The 21,969-nt window shown below is 63.8% G+C and overlaps 1 protein-coding gene across 1 annotated transcript; it reads left to right on the plus strand.

Annotated features, from left to right (window-relative positions):
• The first annotated feature begins 849 nt into the window (after positions 1-849).
• Positions 850-19,561, plus strand: SLC44A3 (solute carrier family 44 member 3). The gene is given in 12 exon segments (XM_036015219.1): positions 850-1,035; positions 1,038-1,122; positions 4,006-4,018; positions 4,020-4,169; positions 7,405-7,491; positions 15,559-15,696; positions 17,637-17,720; positions 17,722-17,838; positions 17,840-17,875; positions 17,946-18,195; positions 18,910-18,990; positions 19,404-19,561. Coding segments are annotated over 12 exon segments (1,299 nt in total). The 5' UTR covers positions 850-935.
• Positions 19,562-21,969: the final 2,408 nt, after the last annotated feature.

Genomic DNA, 21,969 nt, shown 5'->3' on the forward strand with positions numbered 1-21,969 from the left:
CGGGAGTGCAGCCCCAGGGCCGTGGGGAGCAGGTGACTCGGGGAGGATGAACTGGGGTGTGAAAAGGCCCCACGCCCCCCACACTCAGGCTGAGATCCGTCAGCCCTGGGGGTCAGTGCAGACATGTGACTCAGCCCACGCCTGTGACCCTGCCCCGGGCTTCTTCCTGTCTGTCCTCTCGACGTTTGTGGAGAGAGAACTGAGGCCCAGGTGGCTTCTGCCACGTGTCCGGGCTGAGACTGGAGCCGAGCCCCTTCTTAGTTCAGTGTCCTTCCCCTACCACCCCCAGACCTGTGGTCCAGGCCTCTGTCTGCAGTCCAGGCCGCAGGAAGTGAGCTATGGTTCTCAGTAGCTGTACTGTAGCAAACCTTCGTGACAAAGCAACTGGCCCTGGATGGGGCCCTGGAGCGCAGGGGCGCGGCCCTCCAGGAGAGGGCAGCCTTGCCCCCGAACTGGCCCCCGCCCGGCTGCTTCCCAGGTGAGGCTGCAGAGGTTTGCTCACGGTGGGGTTCTCCGGCAGCGCCCTCGCCCCAGGTGGCACTGGCCACGTCTGGAGACATTTGGGGTTGGCATGACGGGGGGAGTGGGGGGTGCTCCTGGCATCGAGTGAGTAGAGGCCAGGGACACTGCGGAACACCCCACGACAGGTGACGACTCTCCGAGCCCCGGTCCTCACGCCCACGCCGTGGGGTGAGCGCTGACATTCACGTCATGCGCTTGCGCCTCGCCTGCCAGCCCGTCCCCGTCATCACTGCGTTTGGAGTCCTCGCGTGTCCGAGGCGTTGAGGGCTTCTCGTGTGTGCCACGGAGGTCGTCCACGACGGTGGCACTTCCCTCGGCGTGGGCGTCCGCGTGCCACGGAACGCCACAGGCCCGGTGCGAGGAGGGGCGGCCGTGGGACCACCTCCTGTCTCTGGCACGACACGGCGTGAAGCATGTTTGTGTTCTGCTCTTCAGGAGCGGCCCGGGTCACCGGGGACGGCCACGTGGAGTACACGCCGCTCGTGGGCTTTCGGCGCCTGTGGGGGTACCACCTGGGGGCCTGGTCTGGACCAGTGAGGTCGTCCTCGCGTGCCAGCAGATGACCGTGGCAGGGGCGGTGGTGGCCTGTTACTTCAACAGGTAGGTCCAGCCCGTGGCTCCTGTCCTGGTGTCCTCGCACATCATGTTGTGCATCCCGAAAGGAATGCTGGGATTCTGGTGTGACCCCTTCAGTGGCACTGGCAGGAGCTAGAGGAAGCTGGAAATCTGTCTGGACATTTATTTGGTGGTGAAAAGCAGTGGTGTCCCCGAAATCTGCCACAGTTCCGTGCTCTTTACTTTTTTTTTTTCTGTCCTCACCGAGGATGCATTGATTGATTTTAGAGAGAGAGAGAGGAGGTGTGGGGAGGGAGGGAGAGAGAGAGAGAGAGAGAGATCAGTTACCTCCTGTATATATGCCCAGACCGGGAATCGAACCCTCAACCTTCTGGTGTACAAGACGACGCTCCAACCCACTGAGCCACCTGCCCAGGGCCTGAGCTCTTTGCATGAAGAAAGAAAAGCCAGAAGGAAGCCAAACAGGGAGATGATCGTTCTGCTTAGAAGGGGAGAGGGCTGACAGGAAGGTCTCGCTGAGCTCACCCCGAGGAACAGCCCTGGTCCGTGCGGAACAGTCCTTCGGCGACCTCCGGGAGCCCGATTCCGCCCCCTGGAGAACGAGGAGAGCTCTTCTGTGAGGCGAGGAGAGAAAACACCCAAGGGACGGAGAACGGGAAGGAAAGAGGGAGAGGTTAGGGCGTGAATGAAGGGGAGCCGGCGTCCGACTAGCGTGAGCCCCAGAAACGGAGAAACCAGGAGCGATGCCGTGGTCAAGGGGTTTCTCGGAGCCGGAGGGCCTGACCTCAGGCAGGATCCTGGAAGCTTCTAGATGGGAGGAGAAGCAGGCGGCAGGCCGAGGACCCCGACCCAGAGTGGGACGTGACATTCAGCTGCAGCTCGGCTCCGGGACCCCTGTGGGGCAAGGCTGCCCAGACCCTCCAGAGAGGGGTTTCCGGCCTGGAGTTCCCGCCCGCCCACGGTGCCAGTCAGAAGGGAGCAGAGTCAAGTTCAGGGTCACGTCCCGTGTGCTGTTGAGCCTCCCCGGGAACAATCAGGCCCCTCCCTGGAGGCGGGCTTGCAGGTTTCGGGGCCGCAGAGCGGCGGCCCCAGGGGTAGACCCAGTGGGGGAGGGCTGCTGGGGTGCGGGAGAGGGTCTGAGAAGGGGAAGTGGGGACTTCCCAGGCACCCCACTTGCTTTTCAGGGCAGGCGTTGAGTGACTGTGTGAGCCGGCCTGGGTTTATAGGGTCCTCCTTTTCTTCTTCTTTTTTTTTTTTTTTTTTGGAAGACTTTATTTGTTTACTTTCAGAGAGGGGAAGGGCGGGAGAGAAACATCATTGTGTGAGAGATACACAGGTTGCCTCTCGCCAGGCCCACAACCGGGGACCTGGCCTGCAACCCAGGCATGTGCCCTGGCTGGGAATTGAACCGGCGACCTTTCAGTTCACAGTCTGGTGCTCAAGCCATTGCCTTGAGCCTGCCAGGGCGGAAGGGCCCTGTTTGTCAGTGGTGTCTCCCATGCTGGGATGGCCCGGCACCTGAGATCCCCGAGGCCAGCCCTGGGCTGGAGCTGGTGAGCGCCGACCGTGCTCCTGGGACCCTGGAGTCTCCGTGGAGACGTGTTATGGACACGGGCAGTCGGGACAGTGGTTCGCCCCGTCCCTTGTGAACCCCGGAAGGCTCACGCCTGGCCCCAGCGTCAGCAGCACCCAGGGGCCTGTGAGCCGCCCGGGTCCCCGCCGGATGGGAAGCAGGTCCCCCCCCCCGGGCACCACAAGGCCTTCAAAGGCACACAGGCCTCCTCGATGGAAAAGTAAACGTTCTTTCTTTAAAAAAAAAAAAAAAAAAAAAAAAAAAAAAAAAAAACAGAGGAAAGGAGATGTGTCAGAGTTTCCTGGCCTGTCTGCTCTGCCAGATGATGGGATCAGAGTGCGGTCTCGTGGGCGTGGCTCCCCGCCCCCCCCCCCCCCCCCCGGGTTCTGCCGCCTCCTGGGGACACGTGTGGGCCCTGTCGGGGCCGCGGGTGCCCGCCGCTGCCCTCCCGCACGCTCTGCGCGCTCTCCTGGGCGATCGATCAACAGCAAGCGGGGCCCCTGCCAGCTCTGGGAACACTCCCGTCCTCGCTCCTTCCCTCTGTCAAGTGGAGGTTCTTGCAGACCCTCATCCGTGCACCGCCCGCTGGGAGGCGACCAGGCCCCACTTGGAACCCGAGAGGCTGCTTCTGGGAAAGGCCTCGCTTTCCGGAACCGGCCTCCGCGGGGCTCACTTGCAGGGTCAGGGTGCGTGCCTGGGCCGGGCTCCCCTCTGTCTGACCCCCAGGTTTGGGGGCGGGAGGGAGGGCCAGCTGTCTCTCGCTCCCACTCCTGTCCCTGCTTGTGAAACCAGGATCTGCATTCTCGGGGCTGTGTCCTGGCAAGTCCCGCAAATGAGTCACAGGACGCGACCTTCGTGCAGCAGGGGTCATCTGGGTTTCAGGGGCCTCCAGCTGAGCCCGAGGCGAGCTCCCGTCCCAGCTCCCAGGGGGCCCAGGGGGCCCATGCCCCCTCACGGTCACCTCCCAGGCCCCGTCCTGCTCGCGTGATCGGGGAGTGATTGTCACGACCCAGCCAGGGCAGGCAGCCTCTCCATGGGGGTTTACACCATGGGGATCCAGACTGTTGTAGAAGCAAGCTTCTGAAAAAGAAGATGAGAGTAGTCAGCAGGCACCCTAAAAGGCTTGTGGGGGTGGGGGGTCGGTGTTGTCAAGAGGGAACCTGGCTCACTTCAGCCCACCGGGGCCCTCGGTTTGCAGCCCAGTGCCGCCCGAAGGGAAGAGTTTCCCCTCCGTGGCCGGGGCGCGTGGCACCACCGTGTGTCCTCAGTGCCGTGGCTGATGGGACAGGGACATGCTGTCCCCTTTCCAGCAGTGTTGTCTCTTCTGTTCCCAGAAATGAAAGTGACCCCCCCCCCCCCCGATCGCCCAGTCCTCTCGTCTGTCGCCACCCTGCTCTGCCACCCCCCAGGGACAGCCGTGAAGGGCTCCCTTCTGATCCCCCTGGCGCAGGTCCCCAGAGCCGCCGTCCTGTGCCTGTCCGGCACCCTGCAGGACCAGGTGAGGCAGCCCTCGCCCCACACTGCGGGGTTTGCGGCAGGAACGTGACCCAGGATGGCGGCCATCCCCAAGGCCGCACCCCTCCCCCACCCCATCCACTCCTGTGAAGTGTTTATGGTTCCCTGTGCTGGACTCTCCACCCACCCACGCGGTGCAGGGTGTGGGGTGGGGGTGGGGGGGCCCTTCCCAGTGAGATGGGCTCCTCCTCCAGTAAATGCCGCACAAACGGGAGGGATTGGTCAGAGGAGATTTAAACCAGTTTTCCTGGAGCATTAGAGGCCTTTTCTTTTAAAGGAGGAAAATACAAGACAATCTTTGTTTGTGCTAAAACATCCCCTGCCTTTTGTGTTTCCTGGAGGGTGCCTTGGGGAGTTACCGGTGAGTGTGTGTGTGTGAGAGAGAGAGAGAGAGAAACCCGCAGGGTGACCCAAATCTCAGCCCAGAGGACAGGAAACTGTAGGCCTTTGTGCTGGGGTTTTCTCCCCCAGCTTTGATTTCCGCACAGCGGGCTGTGAATGCCAGCAGGAACGGGAGCCCCAGGGAAACAGCTGTTCTCATGGCGTCTCTGCCAGCAAACGCAGGAGGGCGGGGCAGTTCCCAGCTCCTCCGCTGCCCCGGTGCCGCCCTCTCCCCGCCCCCGCCTCTGCCCCGGGACCGGCCAGGGGAGTTTCTCCAGCCCGACTCCGCCCTGGGGCCTGGTGGGCTCCTCGGCAAACTGGAGAAGTTTCACATGTGCATTCCGTATTACACTTCAGAGTTGTTCTTGTTTGTTCTTTTAAGCAGACATCTGAATTGTTGATATTTTTAAGTCCATAATCAAAATTTGAGATTAGTGAGTCAGGGAGGAACAGTTGATGGAATTTCACATAAAGCTATCCAGCTTTCTTATCTCGAAATGCACGCAGCCCAGGTGTCCCTGCCCGCTCCCCCGCCCAGACCCCCTTGGAGAGTGTTTCCTCGTGTTTCTATGGAAACGATGCTTTGTAAGTACCAGTTACGTGCCCACACTGAAAAAGAATTAAATTTAACTTGTTCGGAAATCTATAGTGAAACTTTCAGGGCTGAATTTCAAGGCATAAATTACTCTAAACGTATCCCTTTCGGGGCTGAATTTCAAGGGCTAAAAAATGCAGACACTTTGGGGACTTGAGGTGGCATTTCCACATCCGGGTGAAATCTAGCTGCTCGGGCTCCTGCGTTTTGAAATTCATCCTTCAATTTTAGGAAACTTGGAGAAGGACTTCTTGAATGGAACATACGTGAGTGTGTGTGTGTGTGTGTGTGTGTTCACAGATATGACTATGTATACTCATATATTTCACATGTGTGTATATATTCATACACAATCATATATTCACATATTTTTATATTCATATCTATATGGATGAAGAAACTTTATTGGCTGATCCAATAATTAAATGAGACAGATTAGCAAGAGAAAATGACTAATTTTAAAAAAAGATTTTATTCGTTTTTAGAGAGAGGGGAAGGGAAGGAGAAAGAAAGGGAGAGAAACATTAACGTGTGGTTGCCTCTTGTATGCCCCCTACTGGGGGCCTGGCCTGCAACACAGGCCTGTGCCCTGACTGGGAATCGAACAGGCGGCCCTTGGGTTCGCAGGCCTGCGTGCAATCTGCTGAGCCACAGCAGCCTGAGAAAATGACTAAATTCAGTCACGTGCGTGTGAGAACCCCAGGCACAGGGGCCAGTTCAGAGGCGGAGCGGGCAGCTGAGGGACACAGAGCTCTCTGAGCTGAGGGGGAGCCGAGGCACCTGCAGCTGAGGAGGGCGGGGAGCTGTTGCAGGCCAAGAAGGAGAACAGATGTTCGGTAATCAGCAGCTTGTCCTGCCCTGTCGGTGAGTCAGAAATGTTTCCGGTGGTCACTCTCGCAAGGGGCAGGGCCCCGGATTTAAATTCTCTGGAGGGAGAGGGAACAGCTTCTCGTGAGCCTGCAGGGGCTCGACTGCCTTGGGCTCCAAACAGTGCACACGCTGAAAAGGCACATCCCAGGGAGGTCTGTGTGTGTGTGTGTGCGAGTGTGCATGCAAGATAATCCTAAATTAAGGAGCAGCAGGGGACTTGCCGTCCTCCCCCCCCCCCCCCCCCACCCCAGCACCTTACGCTGTGGGCACACCGCCTTCCATAAACCCGGAAGAGAAGTCGGCGGGTTGGTCTGAAAGGATGTTGATCATCCCCGCCCCCACCGCCACCCCCCCATCCCACACGGACCAAGGGGTCAGAATCCCTTCCAGTGATGTCACTGCTGGAGACATGTGTCCCTTCTCAGGGAGAAAGCAGCGGGCTTGCGCAGCAGCCCGGCAGCCGGCAGTGCGCCTGCAGCTGGACCGTGTCACACGGGCCTTCGCACGGCAGACGGCTCTCTCCCAACCCCAGCCCAGCCTGCGAGCGTCCCAGTCAAGTTTCTTGCAGCGGAATCAGCGTCGGGACGAGAAAATGTCCATATAAGGCCGAGCGATGCCCGGTTTCCCAGAGAGGACTCCCCCAGGGTTGTTTACCGGCATGTTCTTCTCAAGCTCCGGGCCGTGGGCAGGGTGCAGACAGTCCCCTCGTCCCCAAGGGCTCCTTTAAATCACTCTCGGGCTATACGCCCGTCCAAGTTACACTTCAAAGGACTAGTTTATCCCTTGAAATCCAGCCCTGAAAATCTCATCATCGGAGTCCTTTCCAAAAAACATAAGCTTGACTCTCTCTTTTCAACGTGAGCACGTAACTAATATCTACAGAGTGTCCTTTGTTTTATCGCCTTTGGCATGCGAACTTGTCATGACGACAAGCCGGTTTGAGAAAGCGAAGTTTATGATTGAAGACACCCAAGGGGGGACAAAGGAAGGGAGGGTTTGTTTGTTGTTTTGTTTTTTTAATGGACCCCGAGAGCCTAGTTTTTACGTCCAATAGTAGATATGGACCAACCAACCCACTCCGCTTCCTTTGGGGTCAACAACTGAGGTTGACAGCAGCAGCAATGGGCAAGCCCAGGAGAGAAACTGGGGTGGCGGGTAGTCACAGTGACGGGAATACGCCCGAGCCCGCGTGCAGCGTCAGAGTTTTGCCCGCGCCGCGTGAGCATTTCGCCTGCACTGCGTGAGCACGGCTGCGGTGCGGCCCCAGGTGTGTGATCACTGGGTAGAAACGGGGCGCCTTGCAGAACCTGCCACGCGCCCTCCTCCCCGGCCTGTTCCTGACTCTGCCCCTGTGGCTCTGCCCCAGCCCCAGCCGCGGAGTGCCCGGTCCAGGTGTGTGTTCGGGTGCTGCTCCGGCTGCCTCCGCCGTCTGGACAGATGCCTGCGCCCTCTCAGCCAGGTACGTCTGCCCCACGCGACACACGGAGGGACCGGCGCGGCGGGGGCGGGGGCGTGGGGCTCTGTCTCTTAGGTCAGCCGTGGCAACCTCTGTCTGGAAGCGGCCAGGCTGTGTCAGAATCGTAGGCTGTGGGCCGCACCGTCTTGGCACACTGCGCACCTCTGCCGGGGTCGCGGGAGCGGCCACCGAAAGCGGCCGTGGATGGGCCCGCTTGTGCTTCAGGAGCACGTGATTGACAGGTGCTGACGTTCGAAGTCCATGTAATTTTCACGTGTCGAGAAATCTTAGGACGGTTTTTTTCCCAACCACTTAACATGTGAACATTCCTCTCCGCCCTGGCCAGGGGACGGCGGGCGGGCGGGCGGTCTGCCAGATGTGGGCCGGAGCCCGCAGCCCCGACCAGGGGTCCTGGCCGCTAACGCTGCGCTCCAGGCGAGGAGAGCAATGGGTGCTCTTCTCGGGAGGAGAGGGGACAGGCTGCGGACGCCCGGGCCCGAGGGCTGCGGCCCGTCGCCTGAGCTCACTTCGGGGGTCTTCCGCAGGCACTGGAGCGCCTCTGAAGCGGGAAGAGTTGCCCCCGGGTTTGTGTGCATCTCACTGCCTCTTCCTTTCAAGCTAGCGACATTCCTGGGAAAGTCTCGTGCTGTCATTGTCCGGGTTCCGGGGCTTTTTCCCACCCCGGTCCAAGGACCAGGATTGGGCCCTCTTTATGCAAATGAAGGATCCAAATTTACACAGTGTGATTGGTTCAAGTTGTACTGCCCCGATTGGTCAGATTTCGGCCTCCTGATTGGCAGATGAGACCACCCGGGTAAGTAAAGAGGCAAATGAGGAAACATCTGTGCGGCTCTGATTGGTTGGAGCAGGTCTCAGCCCATTGGTTGAAATAGGATTCCAGGAACTCCCTGCTGCGGCTGGGCTCCGCCCCCCTGAGCACCTTGTGTGCAGGAGGCTGGCGGCTCAGCCTGAGGCTCTCCCCTGCGAGGCGTCCCGCCTGCCAGGCCTCTGCAGACCACGGCTGCTAGGCTCCGGCTATGGATGGGGGCCCAGTTACCCACAAGGAGTCCTCCTTGGCAGGGGTATTCCCTATCAGGGTCCGCAACCCAAACCAGCTGCCGGAGCATCTTTAAAGCTTGGGGTGGCTCCTGCAGCTGACGTGGGCCTGGCAGGGAGGCCCGGGATCCGAGAGACTGAGAAAGCAGAGGAGGGAGAGGGGGAAGAAAGGGGAAGAGCTGATGAGGATGTCGGTGGGGAGAGGTCACGTCTGGTCCGAATCAGCCGCTGGAAGCGGACATAGAGACGTTGACTGGTACAGACAAGTCGTGCGGCGGGATGGTGGTCAGCACTAGGCTGACCTCACTCGGCAGTGGACGAGAGAAAGGGGGCCGAAAGCGAGGCGGGGAACGTGGCCTTCGCAGCGTTTCGGGGTGCTGGAGCGAGTCACTCGGGGAAGGTGTCCCTGGAGACCAGGCGGGAGAGAGCCGAGGCTCCTGCCGTTCCCCGGGTTCCGTGCAGAGCAGCTGGGCGGTGCGGGCAGAGGGCGGGGCTGTGGGCAGAGGGCGGGGCCGCCCGCCACCCCCAGAACCCAGACACTCCCCCTGACGCAGCGCCAGGGAGCTGGTTGTGTTTCAGCGTCGCCGCTCGAACGCCCCGCCTGTGCTCCCTGGTCCCGGGGGGCGGCGGGGGGACCCCGGCTGCGTTGTGTGGACGCCCAGGCTGAGGCCAGGCAGTGGCTCACTCACGGAGGGCGATGGGCGTGCGGCCCCTCATCGCTTCTCATTACTGGTCTGTCTGCCTCACAGATATCAGATACGTGTGCGTCTGCACAAAACTGTGTGTACGCCTCGCACACCTATGTATTCACTTACGCTATAGTCAGACATCTGAACTCAGGCCTGATGGGGGCAGGGACTGTGGTGACACGGTGAGCACAGAGCCAAGCCAGGCCTTGGAGGAGCTGCTGAGCCTGTCTGGGGTGGGGGACAGTCTGAGGCGGGGCGTGAGACTGCGAGGTGACTGTGGAGGGGTGACAGCCCGGGGGGTGCGTGTGTGAGTGCCGGAGCGAGGGCTGCGGAAGGTCGGCAGAGGCGAGCAGGCGGGTGAGCAAGGAGGCACTTGGACTTGGCAGTTGGGGAAGGTGTCGTAGGAGACGCCGGGCCCGGCAGACCTGGGCACTGAGTGTCCTGCAGGCGACCAGCTGGCAGCAGCAGCAGCAGCTGCCGCCGCCACCCTGGGCTCGGAGCTTCCTTGGACGCCGGTGGAATGCTGAGCCCGTGCGCTGCTGGACAGCCTTTGTGAGAATTCGGCACAGCCCTCGGGGCTCACGTCTGTCCAGAGACGAGCACGCTCAGGCTTCGAGAGGGCACGTGGCCAGGAGAGGCGTGGCAGGGCCCCGAATCCTGTCTGGGTGCCTTTGGGACCCGAGCCCGTGCCCACCGCCCAGGGTGTCCCCTGTCCCAGCCGGGGTCCTCAGAGGTGGGGTGCCAGGGTGCAGCAGGCACGTGAGAGGCGGGTTTTGCAGAGGAGGGACAGGAGCGTCTCGGGGACACCGCGGGGACACTGCGGGTCCTGGGGAGGTTTGAGGGGTGGGCTGCGCCCCCCGCAGGCAGGTCAGCGTCAGAGCCTCTTGGGGGCGCAGGCGGGCTGCTCTGGGGATCTGCAGGCAGGGACCCAGCGGCACCCCTTCCTGCCCCTCGTTTCCAGGAGCCTGGCAGACCGAGGCCTGGGGGCCCCTGGGAGCTGGCCCACATGCAGGAACGGCTGCCTTGGCCCGCTTCTTCCGTGCTCACGCGTGGCGGCCTCACACAAGTGCCTCCCGTCCCCTGAGGACACGCTGGTGGGTCCAGGGCGCTTCCTGGGGCCTCCAGAGAGTGGTGGGCACTCCCGGGGCCTTCCTGCATCCCCACCCTGGCCAAGGCCCGTGGCCCGTGGCCCGTGAGCACAGAGCGTGTCAGTGGCACCTGCCTGAGACGTGTTACTGAGGAGCCCTGACTGGCGTGTTGCTTGGTTTCCGAGGACGTGGGCTCGAGACTGTGTGAGGACCGCTGGCTGCCGTGGCATTGCCTGGCAACCCTGCGGCGCCGTGGGCTTGCACCTGGGGAGGCCACTTGGCCGCTGGTGGGTGCCCCTCGGGTCGGCTGTGCCGCTCGAGTGCAGTTGTCTCGTCTCCCCAGCATTTTGCATCTGTCGGTCATCTGGCCGTTGTTGAGTTCACTGTGTTTTATGTTTTTCCATCACACTGAGCACCCCGTTCCTCTCCAGCCCTTTGCTCTCCCGAAGCCGTTGGAGTGGGGGCAGGGGCCAGCCGGGGCAGGCCCAGGTGGCGTGTCTCCTCATGGGGTGTGGCCTGTGCCTGCTTCCAGAAACTGGGGTGAACCCTCCCACCTTGCAGAGTTTCCGCAGTGTGAGGGGTCCACCTCAATGACCCCAAGTCCCTGGTGCGGGTTTCTGACGCTTCTTGTGGAGACCAGGGCGCGTGGGCGCCGCCCTGCTGCCCGGCAGCGGCGATGCACCTTGTGTGGGACGTGGGCAGAAGGGAGAAGCGGTGAGCTGTGTGTTTCCCCGTCACGTGCCACGTGACAGGGCCATTTCCCCTCACTGTGCTTCTTACCCACGGCGAGGACTTACCCTGGGGCCGCGGAGATCAGCGAGGTTTTGGTTTTGGCTCGCTCTGACGTCAAGCCCCCAGGGTCTTGGCACGTGGACTGAGACTGTGAGTGGGCCGGGGGGCACATCCCCCCGTGTCCCCTGACAGTGACACCCCGGCACTGCTGCGGTGGATAAACAGGGGCGAGGGCCTGGTGAGGTCAGCTCATGGTCTCTGGTGCCCTCGTCCCCGTTCCGCTGGGGGCTGTGGTCCTGCGGCGGGCGAGCATGCGGGAGTGGCCAGGGGCTCGGGGGCAGGACGAGAGGGTGTGGGCGGACCTGAACGCAGCCCTGGGGACCCGACAGCATCTGGATGTGAGGTGCAGGTCGAAGCAGAGGCTGCTGCTCCTGGCATTTGATCGGAAACGCCTCGGCTTCCCGGCTTCCCGGCTCACAACTAGCCTGGTCAGAAGGGCCCCAGGCATCTGGCCACGTCCAGCGCCCGGGAAGACTGACCGCTCCTCGAACAATGCACACAGCCCTCCCCACCTCACAGCCCCTGCTGGCAGCGCCCGGCTTCACCGCGCACAATGCCCGTCTCTGTCCGCTGGCCTTTGTGGCAGGCCGGCTCCAACAGCCCGGGGCCTCCCCGCCCTCCTCGCGGCGCATCAAGGGCAGAGGCGCTTGGCGACTTTTCCGTGCCGGGCTCCGGTTCATCCCGAGCCAGCTGGCACGTCTCCAGCGCCCCCCCCCCTCCCTGGGCCCCCAAGGCCACCTGCGCCCCCCAGGGGCAGAGCCACGACTCCATGTGCGGTTTCTGCGGCTCAGGCATGGAGGTGCGGGGCCGGTGGGAGGAGGGCACGGTTCTCACAGTGACAGCCAGGCCGTAGGAGGCGACCTCGTCGTGGGGCATCATTCCGTCCACCTCTGAGGGGCAGCAGTGGTTCCATTCCCTGCCCTCCTCGCCCCCCTCGCCCCAGACCCCCTCCCCCAGCTGCTTCGGGGCTATTCTGGGCCAGCCAGCTGACGGCAGAGCCGGGGAGACGCCTCCACACGCGTGTGTCTGAGGAAGAAGCGCACGTGTGTGTCGCCGGGACCGTCTGCATCGCGGCCCATTTATACGCGGGGCTGGTCCCCACGGCCCAGCTGCTGCACCGCGAGGCGGCCGCGGGCTTTAGATAGAAAGGAATGGAGGCACCTGTTCGCCAGAGGCCCCAGGCTGTCGGGAGGGGACCCGCCGCGTCCCCGAGGTCCCGCCGCCACCTGCCACGGGCTTGTCTTGGGGGCCGGAACGCAGCAGCGGGGTGAGGCCCGGACCCTCCTCCCTGTGGGCCCTCGCCCCCACGCCGCCTCCTGGGGCCGGGCCCAGCGAGCAGCCGCCGCTGTCTCAGCCCGGACCCTGAAGTCCCTCCTGACGGGAGCGCCTCCGCCCTCTCCGGGAGGCGGGGGGCATCTGTGACCAGTGGTCACCTCCCTCGGGGGAGGGCCCAGGCCAGCATGGAAACCCTCCCGGGGGGAGGGGGGCCGCCACGTGCTGGGCATTGCCCCCGCCACCCTCCGGGGTGCACAGTCCCCAAGGACACCAACGCCTGCTCTCACGGGCCCAGCACATCGGGGACCAACCGTGGCCCTCCCTTCCCGCTCACCTAGTGCCATTACCGCCGCCCCTGGGGTGGGCGGGCCTGCTGGTTCCTGCCGCGTCTTAGGAACCTCTTGGTTTTCTTCCTGTCGTCGAAGTCGGACGGCCGTGTGCCCTCCGGTTTGGAGCTCCACGCAGAGCGGGGCCGCGTGGTGAGAACACGCTCGCTGCCCCGCCCCCGCCCCGCCCCGGGCTGCGGCTGCTGCCGAGGCCCAGGCGTGCCAGTGGCTCCCGAGGCCCAGGCCCCGGTGACTGCCCCGCTGTCCGTCCGCTTGGGCTCTTCCTGTGGTGCTCGGTTTTTAAAACAACGAGCGTGAGGAAAGTAAAGCCACGATTCTAAAAAGCAAAACGTCCGTAAATGCGAAAACAGCAAACAGACCCGGACCGGCACCGCTGTGTCCCTGCCTTCCCAGCCGGTCTCAGCCCGGGCCCGCCCCCGCCCCCGCCCCACGCCCGGTCCCCACCCCGCAGGGGCCGGGTCTGTCCTCGCCCGCCCGCCGTCGGACTGGGTTTGGGCAGCTGTGGCCGGTGAGCTCTGGAACCGCCCTGCCTGCCGGGGGCCTGCTGGGCCCCGCGGGAGTGTGAGGCCCGAGGCCGTGCTCCTCCTCCCAGGCCCGTGTTTGCTGGGGAGACACAGGGGTGGCAGTGTGCAGGGCCTGCCGGTCCCCGAGGCCGTGACGTGTGCAGGGCTGTGTCCGGCTCAGGCTGCACCGCAGTCTCAGCTGTGCAGGGGGCACTGCCGCCGGAGCCTGACCTCCCTGCCTCCTGCTGCCGCCTCTGCCCTGCCCCCACCCATTTCCTGCGCAGGACAGCAGCCTTGGGGACCAGCTACGTGTCATGTCACTTCTGAGAAGTGACACTTCTCTGCACTCCCCCGCCCCGTGCCCCTGCCTGCGCTCTGGCCCCTGTCGCTGTCCCATTCCTGCCGACTCGTGGGTCAGTGCTGACGTGTCCCGACAGCCCCGCAGGGCCGCCCGCCCCGGCCTCTGGGACAGACCCCGGGGGCGGTCCGTGAGTCTGGGAACTGGGCACTCGGCACCAGGGGGTCCTGCCTCCTGGCCGGGGGTGAGGAGGGGACCCACAGGTGCTGCCGTGGTCGGGTCGGGGGTCCTCCTTTCTCGCCTGCGTTGGGTCTCCTGGTTCGGCTCCAGGACAGAAGACCTGCCCAGTGAGTTGTGTCCCAAAGGAAGGGCCGGCACGTAGCACGGCCTCTCCTGCTCTGTCTGTGCTTGCAGGCCAGCTCTCGGCCCTGACGGCCGGTGCGGCTCGTGGGCTGGGTGCCATGCGCACACTGGAAGGTCGCGGGTTCGGTTCCTCATCAGGGCACGTGCCCGGGTTTCCAGTTCGGCCCCCAGTTGGGCCCCGTGAGAGGCAGCCCGTGGACGCTCCCCTCTCTCACATCGACGTTTCTCTCCCGCTCTCCCTCCTTCCGTTCCCTCTCTGAACACAAGTCAGCACAGTTAAATCTGAAAGGGGTCAGCGCTCAGGATCTCCTGCGTGACTTTCACAGCAGCAGCAGCAGCACGTCAGCTGCTGCTCCGGGCCCCGGCCCCTCCCGCGTCCGGGTCTGCAGGTGCCCTGGCGGGTCCCCCGTCCCGTCCCCCGTCCTGTCAGCCCAGCAGGGCAGGTGCTCGGGGGCCACGTGCGTGCCGCCCACCCCTGGCAGCCTGGCGGGCGCGCAGCTCCCCTCAGAAGAGGTGTCGGCGAGCTGCCCCGGAGCTGCGGGGACGCTGGGTCCGGGCCCCGCCCCCGTGTGCCCCCCGACCCCAGTGTCCGTCCAGACAGGAGCTCTGGGTGTGTCTGCCGTCCTCGGGGCAGGACTCGTGCGTGACTTCCCATCAGAGCCGTCGAGCGTCCTTTTCCTGGGCGCCACACGGTAGTGGAAGATCCGTGGTCTGGGCCGGGACCTGGGAGTCCACACGGGCAGGGAAAGTGCCACTTTATCCTTTAATCCTCGTAGCCAAGGAGCGAAATCCATTTACTGCTGTGGAGAGTGGTGTGGAAGGAATGGATTACCGGCTCCGGCCTGGGACAGGATGTCCCGGGAACTGGCACCCCAGGGTGGGTCCGGAAGGCCCCTGAGAGCCTCAGTTGGGGGGTGGAGCTGGGGGCTGGCGACAGAGCCGAGGGAGAGGCCGGCGTGTGCTGGGGACCAGGGCGGTCTGGAGAGCGAGCCCCGCTGGTTCTGGGCGTGCCCCTCCTGGCTGTGGGCAGAGCTGCCGCTGTTCCCTGGTTGTGGGCAGCAAGGCCACGCTCGGTGAGGGCAGGGGAGGGGACCACCCTGGATGACAGGCCTCCCGCGTCCTTGGGGTGGGGTGGGGGCTCGGCTCTCTTCGCCCCCGCAGACCGTGGTGGGGTCCGTGGGCCCGGGCAGCTGGCGCGCTGCCCCACCGCTGCCCTGGGCCGGCTGCTGGGTGTGAGTCGAGTGTCCGTCCTGGGTGGGTGCCAGGGACCCAAGCCCCTCCAGGGTGCCCCGGGGGCCTTCGGGCTCACCCACCACTGGGGTCTGCTCTGTCCGCAGCTCAGGAACTTCCTGTCTGGCCCCCAGACCCCACTGTGCTTTGAAAAATGACATTAAAAACAAAAAGAAAAGAAAGCAAGAAAGACATATTCTTTACCCCCTGTTCCACATGTTTGTAGTGGGACACTCGGTCCTCCAGACCGGCCCCGAGCACGCACCCACCTTTTCCGTGTGCTGCGGCTCTCTGAGAATGTCCGCGAGTGTCAGACTTTAAGATGGACTGACTCGTGGATTCTCCTGCAAACATTCCGTGTCGACACCACGTTGTCCTGAAGGCGGGAGCTGCAGGGCTCCCCCGTTTCACGGCGGCCTCTCGTTTCAGCGCGCGTACGCCGCCGCCGCCATCGACGGGACGGATCTCTGCACGTCGGCCGGAGACGCCTGTGGGCTCCGGTCCCAGAGGGCGCGTCACCTCGCAGCTGTCAGCTGCTTTGGAGACTTCGTCGTCTTTCTAGGAAAGGTGAGGCGTCTTCCCTAAAATAACAACAGCTTCAGGCGGGTGGGATCCAAAAATGAGGTCATGCCACGGGGCTTGGAACGGGGACGGGTGTTTCTCACACGCGAGTCTCGGCGGGACGCCCTGCGTCCTGGTTGTGTCCTCGGCCCCGGGAGGATTCTGGCGGGAGACGTGTGTAGGACCCCGAGGGCGTAGGAGCCCCACTCTGAGGCCCGTCCTCCCACCCGTCCTCCCACCCGTCCTCGCCATCCTTCCGAGAGCCCCGCCTGTTCACGTGTGCGATGCAGATGCCACCAGCCCCCGAAAACGGCCCTTCGTGGGGGGGGCGTCATGAAACAGATGGAACAGCGTGGGAACTGCCAGGCCGTCTGCTGGGTGGAGAGGCGTCCGGTCCCCACGCAGACCTCCAGTGGGGGCCAGGGCCACCGTCCTGCTGTCCCGGAGGCGTTCTCCTCGAGGGACCGCCCGTGACCCCGTGCGCTGGAGGGGCTTGTGGGCGAGGGGCCAGCCCGAGGCTGGGCTCGCGGACTCGACGCCCGGTCTCCCTGGCTGTGAACTCACCCGACAGGCGCCCTTTGCGGGCTTCGGGGAGGAGGGGCTGGCGTGCCAGCGACTCGGGTGCCCTGGCCCTACCTCGCGGCCCCCCGTGGAAGGTTCTTTATTATGCCGTGCCCCCTCTGGGCCCCTCTCCATGGGACTGCGCCCCCGCCGCCAGGCTGGTCCCACTTCCTCTTGTCTGCCCTCCCGATTCCTGGCCACAGACGGGCCGCCCTTGCTGCCCAGCCACACATTTGCCGGCCGGGCGTCCTCCCGTCCTCCAGCCTCCCGCTCCAGGACCCGCCTGGCCTGCAGGCCCGAGTGGGCGAGGTCCTGGTCTCCAGTTGTGGCCCAGCCGGCGCCGCACGTGGGGACGCTTGGCTCCCAACTCAGCGTGCCATGCTTCTACGGCGTTTGGCTGTCCCCGTGCATCGCTGTCACAGCAAGCTGTCATCAGCAGCTGGTCCCAGCGTGCTGGGGCTGACAGGTGTGCATGCACTGTGCACCCGTGCCCAGGCTCAGCTGGGCCTGGGCAGCGCCCTGTGGCCGTGGCTCCGGGAGTGTGAGCTGACCGGGCCTCGAGCCGGTCGTGGTTCAGCAGGCGACACTGTTGGCGCTGTCGGGGCAGGGGCGCGGGCGACGTGGTTTCCAATCGCTGCCTCCAGGCACTTTTGGGAAGGAGGTTTCGTCTTTACGACAGACTTCGGTTTCATTTTACTGTTGGGGGGCAACCCATTTTCCCTGTATTTCCCACGACGGGCACAGAACTGCTAAGACCTTTCTAACACATGTGTAAAACCAGGGGGTCTTTGGGGTTTGGGAACCCAGTAGCGTCCAGGTGGGCACGTCACTGGGGGTCTCTGAGGGCGGGGCAGACGGTGACAGGCTGCGTTCTGCCTGTCGAAGGACCAGGCTCCCCGGCCCGTCCTGCCCGGGTCCCGCTCCTGGAAGTGGGATGATCGCCTGCCGGTCGCCGAAGCCCGGGGCACCCCCAGAACCCCCCCCCCCACCCGCCTGGAAGGCGTTCTGCTCTGTCCTCGGGGCCAGACAGTCGGTCACGCGGCACAGCCGCCCGTGGGCCGCTGCGCTGCCGCGTGCACACGGCGTTCACAGGGAGGTTGTTGAGCGAGAGGCCTGCTGCGGAGCACAGGGAAGAACGGCCCGTCCCTGAGGCGCGCGCGGCCCTCGGCAGGGGGGAGCGGGGCCCACAGACCCTCCCCCCCCGCCCCGCAAGGCAGCCGGGTCTCCCCGCTGCGCACGTTCTCCTCCTGCCCCTTCGGGGTCCCCCGTGTTCCAGCGAGCATCCCCGGCAGCGGGCCCACACACACACACCCCCTCACTGAGAGTGACATGGTGGCCCCCCCGGTGACAGCCTGCTCACGCGCCGTGCCCTCCCGCCGTCACAGGTGCTGGTGGCGAGCTTCACTGTCCTCGGGGGGCTGATGGCCTTCAACTACCGCCCTGCGCTGCAGCTGGGGGTGGCGCCCCTGCCCCCTGGCCGCCCTCCTCGCCTCCCTCGGGGCGCGCGGCGTCCTGTCTGTGTTCACGGCCCTGCTGGACCCGCTCCTCCTGTGCGTCGCCGTGGACCTGGAAACCAACGACGGCTCCCCCGGAAAAGCCCCACTTCATGGACCGGGAGCTCCTGGTAAGTGTGCGCGGCCCCTTCCCGGGCGGGCTGCGCGCTCACGGTGCCCAAGACCTGGGGTCTCCGCCAGGGAGCCAGCCTCAGGCGGGCCCGGGGCCTCGCTCTGCAGCCCTCCTTCCCGCACCGGGCCCGCCCGTCCTCAGAGCGAGACCTGGGCCCTGTTCTGCGGGGCCGAGCTGCCTCCCTTGTGGGCATCTCCCTGTCAGCACGGACCCAGGGGGCTGGCCCCCAGAGCAGCCCGAGTCTGCCAGTGGTCTGGCCCTCGGGTGTCCTGGGGGTGGAACGGGGCCCTTTTCCCAGAGCCATGCTGCAGCCCACGTGTGAGGCCTTCCTGCCGTCTGTCGGGGGCCCGCAGTGCCTCGGGCTCTCCCCCCATCTGTGCCCGGGCACACAGGCCTGCCATCGGGCCCTTTGCCCGTCGGGCGCACCCCCCGGGGAAGGCTGCACCCCGGGTGTGCACAGCCCGCGCTGCCCCTCTCCAGAAATAGCAGGCAGCTGTCCCCGGCAGCGCCTGCAGCACAGCTGTCACTTGCCCGGTCCTGTGCAGACGGGGACACTTGGACAGCTGACGAAGTGTCGCCCGTCTCTTCCTGTCGCCTGGGGCCAGGGCCGTTCCGCTACTTCTCTCCATTCTCTCGCCACAGAACCTGGCTGCCGCAGCCCCGTGGCCCCTTGGAAGAGGAGCGTGCAGGGCACCGTGCCGCCCAGCCGGGCGCTGAGGTTCAAGGGGCACGTCCGTGGTTTCATGACAACGTGTCCTCCCCCCCCGCCCCACGGAGACCACAAAGCCACGACAGCCCTTGCGCTTACTCGTACTTGGCGGTGGGAAGCCGGCCCGGCCTTTTTCCCTGATTTACAATCCACCTGGGAACCTACCCTCCCTCACACACACCTCACACACACACACACACAGCGATATTGTAACCCAACAGGGGCACTTTTTCAGGGTTGAATTCCCCAAATGATGTGGCCAGGTAGATGGCTGCCAGCTGGGTGGGCCCTGACCCGGGCTCGTTCGCTCTCTCCTTTCCCAGGTTTTGTGAAGCGGATCGACAGGTTACACGGCGGGAGGCCGCAGCAGGGCGAGGAAGGGACGGACTGCGGCCCCTTGGGAGGTAGGGCCCCCTCCGTCTGCGGGCCGCTCACGGAACACAGCCAGGGCCCGCAGACCTGCCCTCCCTCCACCACGTGGTCCCGCCAGTCCGGCTGCCTCCCAACCAACGCTGCCGCCGGAACAGTGCGCTGCCGCCTCTGTGCTTACCGGGACGGGAAACCTTTTAACAGCGTGTTCACGTGCGTCGGTGAAAAGGCACACCACTCACACACACTCGCTCCAGGGCACACCCCTCACTCGCCCTCCGTGAGCAGCCTCAGCAGAGATCTTCGGAATGTGCCTCTCCCCCTCCCCCCGCAGCACCCACCCCCACCCCACCCAGCAGGGCGTCCCAGCCCTCCCGGCCCGGAAGTGGGCGCAGCACGCTGTCACTCGGCAGGCGCACCTCCTAGACTCTGTGACCATCGCAACCAGAACTGCCACCGGACCAGCCTGGTCGCAAACCAAGGCGGGCCCTTCGCCAGATGCCGGTGAGCCGGTTGGAAGGACCAGGCGCCGTTGTCCACGTCAGTGGATGTCCTGGAGACGTGGCTTCCCACCAGAGCCCCGCCCGGACCCCGTCCGAGGGCTGAGATGCCCCGCCTGGGCAGGTGTTTGGGGGAGGGGCAGGGGCGGCTCCTCCTTTTCAAAGTTTTGAACAAATCAGAACCTGTTTTGTGTCGAGTGGCAGCCCCATTCCAGTCCGATGAGAAGGGGACGGCTACCCGTCGTCCTAAGGGAGGACGGGGACCTGTGGCTGCCTGCGGGACCGGCAGCACCGGCAGGCCGCCCGGGGCCTCCGGGAGAGGTGGGCAGGAGGCAGCCGGGCCCAGCTCCGCCCTCCCGACATGAGCACGGACGGCCACTTCAGTCTTCAGCAGCAGCAGCGCCCGCGGGGTCCCCAGAGCAGGTCCTGGAAACGGTCCCCGAGGCCTGACAAACAGCAGACAGGGCAGGCGCTCGTGGGGACAGGGCCCGCACCCTCGTCCTCTGCCTTGGCAGCTGCAAGTAGGTGCAGTCCGCCTCGGCCCCCCAGAGCCGGTCCTGTCGGGTGGGGCCACTCCCCCGAGACACGTGCCCGTGTGGGAGCCGCCAGCTCTCCTTCCAGAACGGACTTTGTCGTCACTGCAACTCAGTCAGCGCCCGGACCTTCTCTGTGTCGCAACCGGAGGCCAGGGGCTGGGGGGGTCACGTCGCACGCCCGTGTCCGTCGCCGCACCCCAGGTTCTGCTCCCGACGCAGTTCGGCTCTCTCCCAAACAGCGGGCGGTCACTGGCAGTCAGAAACGAATCGATTGTTTCTAAAGCGATGGCGTCGTGACCGATTTTAAAGCGGTGTTCATCTATTCATCTCGTGTGCTGTATTTCTACGCGATGCCTTCTTTCTAAAACTTTACTTTTCAGTTAGAGTTGACACACGACCTTGTGTAGTTTCAGGTGTAGTTTCAGGCGGGCGCCTCACGGCGTGGTTCCCCGGCGAGTCCGTGCCCACCCGTGTGCCACGCGGAGTGGCAGCCTCACTCCCCGCACTGTCTCTGCGGGACCTCTCGCCCCGTGGTGACTGTCTCCGCAGCGGGCGGCTGGTGCTCCTTCACCCTTTCCCCTCTGCATCCCCCCCCCGCCCCCCCGTCCTGCAGCTCTCAGCTCGCCCTCTGTGTCTCTGAGTTTGTTTCTGTTTGTTCCTTTACTTTGAGTTTTTATGTTCCACGTGTAAGTGAAACCACGTGTTATTTGTCTTTCTCCGTCTGACTGACTTCACTTCGCACAGCATCCTCCAGGTTCATCCAGGCCGTTGCAAACGGCGAGGTTCCATTCTGTTTTAAGGTAGTGTCCCCTGGGCAAACGTTCCGAGGCCTCTCCACCCACTCGCCTGTCCACGGACGCCTGGGTCGCCGCCCTCGCCGGGCCACTGTGAGTGACGCCGCAGGAGCCGCGGGGGCGCACATGCTCTTCTGCGTCAGTTTTGGGTTTCTTCAGGTAAACACTCAGAGGTGGAACTGCTGGGTCACATGGTAGCTCTACTGTTAATATTCCGAGATAGCTCCATGCTGTTCTCCACAGCGGCTGCCCCAGGCTGCATCCCCACCAGCCGCGCACCAGGGTCCCCTTTCTCTGCTTCCTCTCCAGCACCCATGGGGCGGGTGTGAGGTGGAGTCTCACCGTGGTTTTAGTTTGCATCTCTGGTGATGAGTGGTGTCGGGTGTCTTTTCGTGTGTCTCAGCCAACCACACGTCTGTCCTCTCTGGAGAAGTGTCTGCTCAGGCCCGTTTTTGAGTGGGATGTCTTGTGTTTGGTGCTTGTTTTTCCCAGCGTTGAGCACATTGAGTCCTTCACAAATGCTGGGTGTGTCATTGGCAAATGCCTCCTCCCATTCAGGAGGCTGCTGTTTCGTTTTGTCGACGGTTTTTTTTGCGGTGCGAAAGCTCTTTAATTTGATGGGGTCCCCTTGGTGTACTCTGGATGTGTTGTCCTTGCCAGAGGAGACACAGAAAATTACTAGACCAGTGTCAAAAAGCTTATTCCCTGTTTCCTTCTAGGAGTTTTATTTAAGTCTTTAGTCCACTTTGAGTTTATTCTTGTGTGGGGTATGGGAACGTGGCGTGGATTCACGGTTTCGCGTGGTTCTGTCCAGTTTTCCCAGCACCATTTGTCCGAGAGCCTGCCTGTGCACCCTCGTACCTGCGGCCTGCTCTGTCAGACGTGAACTAGCCATGCGTACATGGGTTCACTTCTGGGCTCCCGGGTCCGTTCCGTCGACCCGTGTGTCTGTCTGCATGCCGGCACCGGGCTGCTGTGACCCCCACAGCCTGGAAGTACAGCCTGGTGTCAGATAAGGTGACACTTCCCACTTGTCCTTCTTTCTCAGTGTTGCTGTGTCTATTCAGGCTCTTTTGTCGTTCCACGTAAACTTTAGGATCGTTTGTTCTGGTTCTGCGAAAAAACGGCATCGGCATTTCGATGGGGTTTCGTTGACTCTGTAGGTCGCTCTGGGCGATAGGGAA

Source organism: Phyllostomus discolor, chromosome 14, assembly GCF_004126475.2.
Source record: "Phyllostomus discolor isolate MPI-MPIP mPhyDis1 chromosome 14, mPhyDis1.pri.v3, whole genome shotgun sequence".
In the NCBI taxonomy this organism is placed as follows: Eukaryota; Metazoa; Chordata; class Mammalia; order Chiroptera; family Phyllostomidae; genus Phyllostomus; species Phyllostomus discolor.